Below are 10,029 nucleotides of genomic sequence, written 5' to 3'. Positions count from 1 at the left end.
GGCCTTCCTGGTTGTATGTAGATAGGAGCTGCCTCTCTTGCAGCTCGGACACACCGACTTAGGAGCTTGCAAACATAGAGTCCTTTCTCTCTTCCATCAACGAGTAGAAACTCTCTCTGCGAATGCTTAACCTATCTCCCTCTATGGAACTCACAAGAAGAGAAAAGGAGATATGCCAAATCTCTCAAGCGAAAATGGACGGAAACTCAAAGAACGGAAGTCTCTCTCTCTCTCAATCACTAGATGTCTCACAAAACAAGTGAACACAAATCTTCAACTCTCATGGATGGAATTCTCTCACCAATGGATGGAAATTTTCTATCACTCTATGGAAGTGAATGGAACACTCAATCTCTCGATCACTCTCTCACTCTCTCACAAGAATGGTGCCTCAGCGGAAGGCAAAACCATGCTCTAATACCATCACAAAATATGAAGAGGGGAGAGGAGAAGAGTGGAGATGAGATAGGGCATAGCTACAGAGCACACCACAAATGACTAATTGTACACTAGATTTAGTTGAAAATGTAGAATATATACAAACCCATTTAGGGTTAGGGTTAGGGCATCTAACCCTTTCCTTTATAGCACTCTATTCGGTTAGTGCCATGCACATATGATCACATGATGGTGCTATGCACACATGATCACATGATGTTGAGTGTGATCTCTCAACACTTCGATCTCCCCATCGATTGGGGGACACAGAAGCTCTAGCTGATTGGCAAATGATCTAAAATTGTGGAGATAGACAAACAATCACCTTGCATGGGGCTTCTGAGCCACCAACCCTCGTCTAAGACATAGAAACGATCAAGCCTACTAGCTCTAAACTCCATACCCTTTCTGCAATTGTTCCAGGTGAATCCACTCAGACTCCCTTGGACTAACTCTAAGCAATCAATGAAACCATGGTTTAGGCAAAGCTCCTCCCATGTTTCCCTTTAGGGACCAGCTACTGGTTTTCCACCATAAGACCTGTCCGACTCAGATTCAATGAAGTTCTAGTCCCCTCCTAAAATCCATTTACAGTCTTCCATGAATGCACTCAGTCTCTCCCAACATTTGGCTCTATGCTGCGGGGCGTGGGGCACATAGACACTTGCAAATTTCACTTCCATGCCCTCAACTATGATTTTGTCTATAACAATGCACCCTTCCTTATCTCTATACAACTCACTAGAGTTAAACTTATTGGAAACTATGACCACAGTCCCACCCCTATCCCGCTCCAAGCAATGCACAAAGAGGTTGAAATCCCTATTTTCCATGAATTCTAGAATCGATCTCCCTCACCACATTTGAACTCCTAAAGTATAATGACCTGCGGATTAACTTTTCGAAATTGACAGACATCTCCTTTGCTTAATTGAGCCATATCCCCCCCCCCCTTACATTCCAAGATATCACATTAAGATCAAAACCTGAAGCACCCCCCCCCTTCCCTGCCCGCGACCTAATGGGATGGTGCTTTGTAAGCATCTTTAAGGAAATTAAAGCGATTCTCTCTACCCCCACCCACTTGCCTCACCACCTCCTTGATCCTTTTTGGTAGACTACTTCTCGGTTGGGTTGTTTGTTTGCTCCTGACACCATTAGGACGTATTGAGGCTTGTAGTTTCTCTTCGAGGAGCCTCTTTTTGTGGTTCGCAAGTGGGAGGTCCTCATCTCCATCCACAACCACAAGGGCTTGAGTATGCATTTTTGCTCCATCGTCTCCTTCTATCCGATCGGTATCTAGAAGCTCCTTTCTGTCCACCGAGGGGTTCTTAGAATGATCACTCAAAGCTTGAGATCCGACACTCGGATTAGCATCTTGAACTAGGCTTTGTTTGTTCTCATGCTCACCATAAGGGCTTACCTTTCTTACCAACTACCATCCACTGTTGTTCATGAGCCAGGGCAAGCATCGTTTCTCGTGGGGATTGGTGACTAACCACCTCATCTTTGCATGATGTGGGGATCTCATCCGGAGGAATCTTGGCATTTCCATCACTCAATAGATCTTCTTCAAAAGCATTGTCTCCATCTTTCGTCTTCTCTCCACGTGCTAGCGTGGTATTCACCATTTTCATTGGACACTGCGTCATGAAGTGACCTAGTTTCTTGCAAACGAAGCACGCATACAGAAAAGGGTCGAATCTGACTTGCTGGGCAAATGAAAGGCCATTTGAAAGTCGTATTTCCAGGAAATCCAGGATGTCTTGACTGCAATCCCATAGTATCCATGCCTTCCTTCTCGTTGCATGAGGAATGAGGAGAACTTTTCCCAAAGAGATTGCAAGCTTGTCCACCGCATCTCCTAGCCATGTTGGAAGGTTTGGAAATTCAATCCACACTAGGCAGTCGTGGTATAAAAACTCATCGACGCTAAAAGTAGGGCTCCATGGTGCCACCAGCATCGACACTCTAGAGAACATGAACGATCTCCCCAGTATCTCATCACGGATTATTTTTGAGGCGCACCTAATGAGAAAGAAGCCTTTCGCCATGACGGTGAAGAACAAGTAGACGCCTCCCTTGGCAAGTTGCGCAAGCTCTAGCTTGATGTGGTCCATGAGCAGCTCGCAGGCATATGGATGCTTTTTGCCTCCTTCGAACTAGTCCTTGTGCTACGTTTCCTTCACATGTCTTGAAACTTTATCATGCAGAATCTGCTGGGCGTCTTCACTGGGTAATGGGGAGAAACTGCCAAGGACCTTTCTGGCAGTATCATCATGACTTTAAAGTGATGTTGGGAATGCATGTCCCTGCGTATACAAGAGGGACCAATGAGAAAACCAAGATGTGTTTTTCCAAATGAATGTCTTGCTTCTCTTCTACCAAGATTTTTCTCAAAAGTGAATTCTCATGACATATTTTAGGAAATCGACAAAACGGCCGCAATGTAAACTAACTACCTCAAACCTAATTTCTATGGAGTCGGTGGGGGTTTCCCCTTTCTTTTAAATAAAATGCTTGATATTTCCCAAAAAAGGATAGCAACAATATAGATCTCTAATTTAAAAAATAACTACTCAATACTAGCCTTCTTATTTCTATTATGCTCGAGTCTTATCTACCGTGATGATTTTGTCATGATGATGGGTTTTACCATGTTTTGACAATTGGAGTAAGGTTTGAAAATAATGAAATTGTTAAAGAGAGATAAGAGCTTTGGGACTTGAAATGAGAAATCTTCACATGCCATCATGAAGTGGTTGTAAATGGGGGATCTAGCACTTTGAATAAGGCCTGCTTTTTGTAAAATTGATGAGTATCTTATACCTATAAGATGTAAACAGTACCATGCAAATTATTGTGCACTTATTATGAAGTAGAGGGGGGGAGGAGGAGTTTGTAGGACTGTTGTTGAAGGACATGTTTGATGGCAATACGTGGCACCTAGGGATATACAATAATGAAAGCTATGTAGCTCTCTTAAGAGTTGTGGTTTTGATCACAATATAGTTACTTTGCAATTGGAAGTTTGCGTTAAGCCTTGTTTGGTTTGTTATGCAAGATGAAATAAAGACTCATGTTCGGAAAAATGTTAGGAAAAGATGAGACAAAGACTCACGTTTTGAAAAACCTTGAGGTAGTTTATGTTTACTCCATGGTTAGTAGTAGCCGTAAAAATGAGATAAAGACTCATGTTTGGAAAAATGTTGAGGTAGTTTATGTTTAAAAGGATTAATCCATGATTGGTGGTAGCTCTTGGTAATCTAGAAGGTATGTATTTTGGAAATGAAGTCTTGGGAGAAACATCTTTGGTTTTAAGTTTTGGGAGCAACATCTTTGGTTTTAAGTTTTGAGTAGCATGACCGTGGGTTAGAGACCTGCTCCGCTGGGTCTCAAGGTAGAAGTGGTTTAATTTAAAGAATTAAAATTCAAGTTTCAAGACCCCCTCGTTAAGTGGTAGACGGCGGGTCAAAGAAGGAAAGGTGAGATGAAGAGCCAAGAAGGAGGCCAAAAGGGCGGGCCGCAGGCCAAGTGAATCCGAAGGGAAAAGGGGGAGACGATGATTAGCAAGAAAATAGGGCAACAAAAAAGGGACCGTTGGACCTTGGAAGCTCAAGAGGGCGAAAAATGATTGGGCATAATAAAAATTGTCTCGCTTTTTTTTTGCCCTTTTATGAAAAAAGAAAAACGGCCCTCGAAAGTCGCCGCGGTGGTGGGGACCAGAGAGAAAATTTTCAAAATTCAAATTTTAGGGGCACGTGACCGTGCGCCTTTTGACCGTTGTCCCCGACGCAAGCATTGACTCGAATTTCGCACCCGACTAATTTTTATTATTGTTGATTTATTAAATTCATTTTTTCTACGTGTTGGCCTTCCTCTGTTTGTCCTTTTTTCGTCGTCCGCTGTCTTTCAATCAGTCTTCTGCCCTGGACCCCAACTCCGTTTTGGCTGCTTCTTGTTTCTACCCACGAGCTGCTGGCGTAGAATCCGTTCGATTGTCGGAGCCTCAGAGCAAAATTGCGGCACAGACAACTCACAAGAGAGAGTAATAAGAGAACTGTGGGCGGTGTGCGAGTGCGATAGTGCCCAAGTGCTTACACAATCGAAAGAGAGTGAGAGAGAGAGAGAGAACAGTGCAACTTACGCATGTCCTACACAGCGGCACAAAGCACGAGAGCGAGAGAGAGAGAGAGAGATTGAGAGAGAGATTTTGAGAGAGAGGGAGATTGTATACACAGAGAGAGCGAGCTCGGAGCAAGCGAGAGAGAGTTTGAGAGAGAGATTCTGAAAGAGAGGGAGATTGTATACACAGAGAGAGCGAGCTCGGAGCCAGCGAGAGAGAAAGAGACTGTGCATCGACAGAGAGCGCCGGCGCCCACTGCCCAGGATTTACCAGTCGTTGCACGAAAGCCGCACAAACACAAAAAGACGCCAGCAACGGCGAGGGCTAGAGAGCGGATAAAGCAACATTGCCCAACAATCCCTCTTCATCTATCCCCTGCTCGCTTCATCTCCCCTCAGCTTGATTTTCCCATTCCCCATAGCCATTCTCCTGTCAATCGATTGCAATTGTAGCTTCGATCATATCCATTCCCCTGCCTCCTGAACTTGGTCGTGGACGCACGCATCCACCCACAAACGCCATCTATTCTCAGTCCTCGCCGCTCATGGCCTTGCAAGAGGACGACGATTCTTCTGCTTCAGATCACGAATTCGAGATGCAACAGCAGGCATTGAGTTTTTGAGTAATGCCGTAGCCAGGTCCAAACCATCTTCTGCGACGAATTTGTAGATTTACATCCTCGAGTAGCAAGCAAGCTCTTTTGGTGTGGCACGGTGATCTCTCCAAGATCAGTTCTGCTTTGAACGACATCCTTTTTATGAAGGGTATCGACTGTCACGATTTGATGTTCTGTCAAGCCTTCTCGCAAAGCAATCCACCTCTCTCACGATTGTTGTGTTCAAGCATTCAAATGTCTGATTTTTGAACACTTATCCCTTTCTCCGTCATGGGTTCCTGTTTTAGCAAACATTCTTCCAAGCAGCTTACCCGTTCTCCAGAACATGCTTCAGTCGAAAAGCCACAGCAGGCTACAACAATTGCTCTGCAAGACAAGCAACTGCCTCCTACTGGGGTTCAAGCTGCATCACCAGTTTGCCATCAGCCACCTGCTTCCTCCCCTCCTAAACAGCCTTCTCCTGCCTATGGTCCGGTCGCCTTGCTCCCTGCAGAGACTCTTAAGGAGAAGAGCGAGAAGCACAATGCTGAGTATATGGTGCCCTTGAACTCTCCCAAAAAGACCCCCTTTTGTTCGAAGGAGTTACATAATTGCCCTCCATCACCTGCTTTGCTTGCAAAGAAGTCCTCGCATAGACGTGACGAAGAAGATTCCTCACCTCGCAAGTTCCCTTCCTCTGCAAGAAAAGAATGGCTTTCTCATACAGCCGCGTCCACTGTCTCTAACAAGGTTTCATCAGTCAGAAATAATTCATTTTCCAGAGATCCTTCTCCTGTGGACTTCTCTAGATCGAGAGCTAGACCCTCGTCCCCTTTAAAGCGATCCCCGAGTGTCAAAGATCCTCAAGATGCTCCTCGTCTTACTCGGAGTTCTTCTGGGAAGGCCTTTAGTCCCTCCCGAGGCCTCAATGCCTCCGTCAAAGCACAGGCTGACAGAAGGGATGTTGCAGATGAGTGCATGAAAGCTCGACCATTACACAAGCAGTCTTTGAGCAAGGACTCCCTTGCTGATCCTTCTGCTCACAAGCGATCCGCTAGCAGGGAATCTACTAGTGAGCTTTTTCCCTCGGAAGTCAGGAAGCCATCTCCACCTAAAAAGATGCCCTTCGTTGTATCTTCTTGTGACGTGAACCGGTCAAATAAGCGGCCTGCCAGCAAAGAAGATGCTGTGTGTGAGCCTCGGGTGTATGCCAAGACTTCTGGATCTAGGAAAATAGTCAGTCAGGACTTCTCTTCTATGAACTTGTCATTCCGTGGAAAATCTCCGGTGCAAAGGACTTCTAATGCAATGCCAATTGAGTCTGAAAACCAGCCAGCCAACAATAGAAATGCAAGGAGAAAAGAGAAATCCCCTCTCAGAAGGACTAATAATGTTGTGTATGCTCCCCAAGGCTCTGCAAAGATCAACGATCGTAATGCAGACCTCTCCATCAATTCGGACAATCTGTCTGTTTACCAATTTGACCATGCTCCAACCAAGGTACAGCCCTTTCCTATTTCAGTAGTCTTTTGTTTGGGTATAAAGTTCTCGATAGAGTGCTGTTCCCCGTTTTTCTGCATATCGCTTGTTTTTTAATGTATTGTTCGCTTTCTGGGAGTATTAACGTTGTTGGAAGCTTGAATCTTCTGTTTAAAGCAGGTTAAAGATGGTGCTGCCAGGGCAAGAAAAGCAGGAAACCGATTGCCCTTAAGGGAGTTATCAGACAACTCAAGATTACAGGCCAAGAGTCCTACTGCAAAGGATGGACTCAAAGAAAGGGCAGACATTCAAGCAAAAGCAAATGATGAAGTGGTTTCCCAAAGGGAAACAACAGAGAACTCTCACCTCTTCGGTAAAAAACAACCAAAGGACATGAGAGACATTGGGGACGATTTGGCTAAATTTGAAGAAGATTCTCTTGAGTCCAAGGCAGAGAACTTAGTGTTGGAAGGGAAATCTGTGTTAAGTGCATTCAAAGCTTTGGAACAATATCGACACAAAACAGATAGTATCGATCTCGAATCCAGTAAAGGAACAGACAGGGATGACTGGTATTCATATCAGATTCCTTCACTTGGTAAAGAGAGTCTAAGTCAGCCTCTGGAAGGAGTGGGCATTATGGAAAGGTTATGTGAGAGAGAGAACCCTCAAACTCAGGAAACACAGAGGGGCCGATCTACTAAAAAATCTTGTGAGCCTTTTCTTTTCCCTGATGTACAGTCCCTCCTTATGTCAGAAAGTGAGGGCATGCAACTTGAAGGTGGTCTGACTATGCCAGCTTCCATATCAAAGGCATGTTCCATCCTCAGAGCGGTTGCAGATCTCAACAAGGGAACATCTATTTATTCAAAAAAGAACGAATTTCAAGATGAGATAGAGCGGCCCAACTTGCTCAGTTTTCAGTTTGGGGACGGGGACAGCCACAAGAGTAACTGCATGCTGGGTGATACTGATATATAAGTCTGAAATTCAGTCATATTCCATGTTTTGGTGGACATGCTTTCATACAAAACTTAGGAACATGTTCAGGCTTATGATTGTTGGCTATATAGTTATTGGATACGAGAGGTGGAATCTGAGTTCAGAATTTTCATGTGTCAACTCGATTATATATTGCCCATGTAAGATTTGCATATATTCACCTGGCCTCTGTGTTTTGCGTGGCCTCACAATAAGTCCATGAACTGCAATGGCCTTATGCAGATGCAATGGCCTTATGCAGAAATGGCGGTACACTAACTTTTGCAATGTTGACGTTGATGGGATCTAATTTTGCATAGGGACCAGTTTCAACAGTAAGAAAGATGGAACTGCGGATTATAAGGAGGTATGACACAGGCCAAGACTTGGGTCCATGCTGAGGGTGCGGTTTGTTCGAAGAGAGGTGTCTGTTTCTAAGGTATTTCAAACTTAACTTTTTCTGCACTTTCGTTAGTCTCCAATAACGGATTAAAGATAGAAGCTCCTTTGCAAGCCCAAGAAGACCCTTAAGCATAATGCGCTTGGCCTTGCTTCTGGTCATGTATTTGCCGTATTTCAATCTATTATTGATATTGGATTAACTCCTGCGATAGGATAGACGTACCGGTAAATACAGATTCTATGCAAGACCAAGACCATTATTCTGGAGACTTCTATAAACAAAGAATTAATTCGTTTTTATAACTGTCGGCAGGCCTTGGACAGAATGTGGAATGGAAGCAAGGACTTGCTGTGAAAGCCCCGCCCCGGTTTTCATTGCAAAATGTGACCGTGGAGCAATAAGGCTGACTTACTCGTCACAATACAAATTGCTATCTGCTACCATAACTCTTCTCTTCTGATGTAATCATTTTAAACGGGTCGATTAGACCAGGTTTTTCTTCAACCATGACAAAGTTCGTTGCAATTACAATTGTTTGCATCCGATTAGCCCTTCAACTTCAAGGATTCAATACGGTTCAAACACACAATAATTCCCTTTTACATGTTGCCTTCGATTTTTGCAATCTCAGGCTGCCACAAAAGCAATCATGCTCCCTTTGAAAATGGTTTTCTTGACTATACTTCCAAAAGCTTGTTATCCTCAAACTCGTGACTACTGCCCTACCACTCTATGCCTTGCATGTGGAATGATTTGCATGAATGGGTCCGTCCAAACAATGCATTCATCATTTAAACATGCCATGGATACTGCACCATACATCAAACATTCATTTGAAAAGTAGAGAAGGGCACCCCAAGAAGCTTTGCATCGTGGATGAGGGAAGAATGCTTCATGTGAACTAGTGTAGTGCACAATGGGAATATCAAGACTGATGAAGTAAAGATGTTCTCAATTGTTGAGCTTGATTAAAGGCATATTAGGAGCACTAGTTAAGGGTTAATGGAGTGTTCATATAAGTGTGCATTCCCATCGACATTTGGAGGGTTAAATGTCTTAATAGCTTGTTTAAAATCCTTGTAAATTTAACTCCTCCAAAAGACGTACTTTAAGGACTTTCTAAGTTGAACTTTAATGGTTAAGGGTGAGTAGTGGGAATGCCACTTTAATAGTTAAATGGGAATGCCACTTTAAGCAAGACTGATAAATATTTATGGTCAAGATTAAATATTTTGATAGGATCCATTGTGACCTTAACTTTAATGAACAAACATTGTATTTAGTGGAGAACATATTGGGTATTGATGGAAATGTATTTCCCTTTTGAATATTATCTTTAATGTAATAGGATTGCTTAATAGTTACCTTTTTTGCTTGCAATTAGGTTATACTAGTGAGCTTCATTTACCATATTGCCCCTTGCCACCTTCCCCTTTCTTTTTGTGTGGATTCAGCCTCTTTTAAGGCGACTCTTGGTTAAAGTGAAATGAGTTAGAGATTTAACTCAAGCCTACCAACAACTAACCAGGGGTGAGGTAGTGAGCCAAGACCAGTAGTAGCAACGACATGGGCATGGCAGCTAGAGCGAGAGTCTTGAGCTAGAGCGTAGAGATTCATAGTTGCCTGCCTTCATTGTTGCTTGTATCTTACACTGTTGTGCTAGATGGTGTGTGCACAAATAGCACGTAGCTTAGTTGTTTATAATTGGGCCATGAGCCCTTCTATATTATAAAATTTGCATTCTTACAACCCTTGGTTCTATATCATTGTTCATACGCATGTCTTCATACATTTTTGTCTGCATTAAACAACCATTTAGCTTAGTGACACTTCGCTTCCCTTACAACACAAAATACCAATAATAGCATGACCTTTTGCAATTGTGAGAGAGGCCGTCTTAGCTAGTGTATGAGTAATGAAGTAGCCCAAGAGCAGTTGAAGTACAAGTTTGCTACTTGGGTTACATAGACTTGCAAGTCATGCACATGATCGAGCAATGGAATGAAG

General features: G+C 43.4%; 1 protein-coding gene across 2 annotated transcripts; it reads left to right on the top strand.

Annotated features, from left to right (window-relative positions):
* Positions 1-4,561: 4,561 nt before the first annotated feature.
* Positions 4,562-8,660, top strand: LOC147901823 (uncharacterized). 2 transcript variants are annotated; one of them, XM_087374941.1, is made up of 4 exons: positions 4,562-6,659; positions 6,819-7,780; positions 7,940-8,058; positions 8,335-8,660. In XM_087374941.1, exons 1-2 carry the CDS (start codon positions 5,451-5,453, stop codon positions 7,617-7,619), a joined length of 2,010 nt encoding a protein of 669 aa, XP_087231067.1. In that variant the 5' UTR covers positions 4,562-5,450; the 3' UTR covers positions 7,620-7,780; positions 7,940-8,058; positions 8,335-8,660. The 2 variants fall into 2 exon arrangements, with proteins under 2 accessions (XP_087231067.1, XP_087231066.1); XM_087374940.1 differs by having other exon boundaries at positions 6,819-8,058.
* Positions 8,661-10,029: the final 1,369 nt, after the last annotated feature.

The sequence above is a fragment of the Dipteris shenzhenensis genome, chromosome 5, assembly GCF_047967505.1.
Source record: "Dipteris shenzhenensis isolate YYH24624 ecotype China chromosome 5, Dip_SZ_1.0, whole genome shotgun sequence".
NCBI lineage: Eukaryota > Viridiplantae > Streptophyta > Polypodiopsida > Gleicheniales > Dipteridaceae > Dipteris > Dipteris shenzhenensis.
This window is presented reverse-complemented; position numbering and strand designations above follow the sequence as displayed.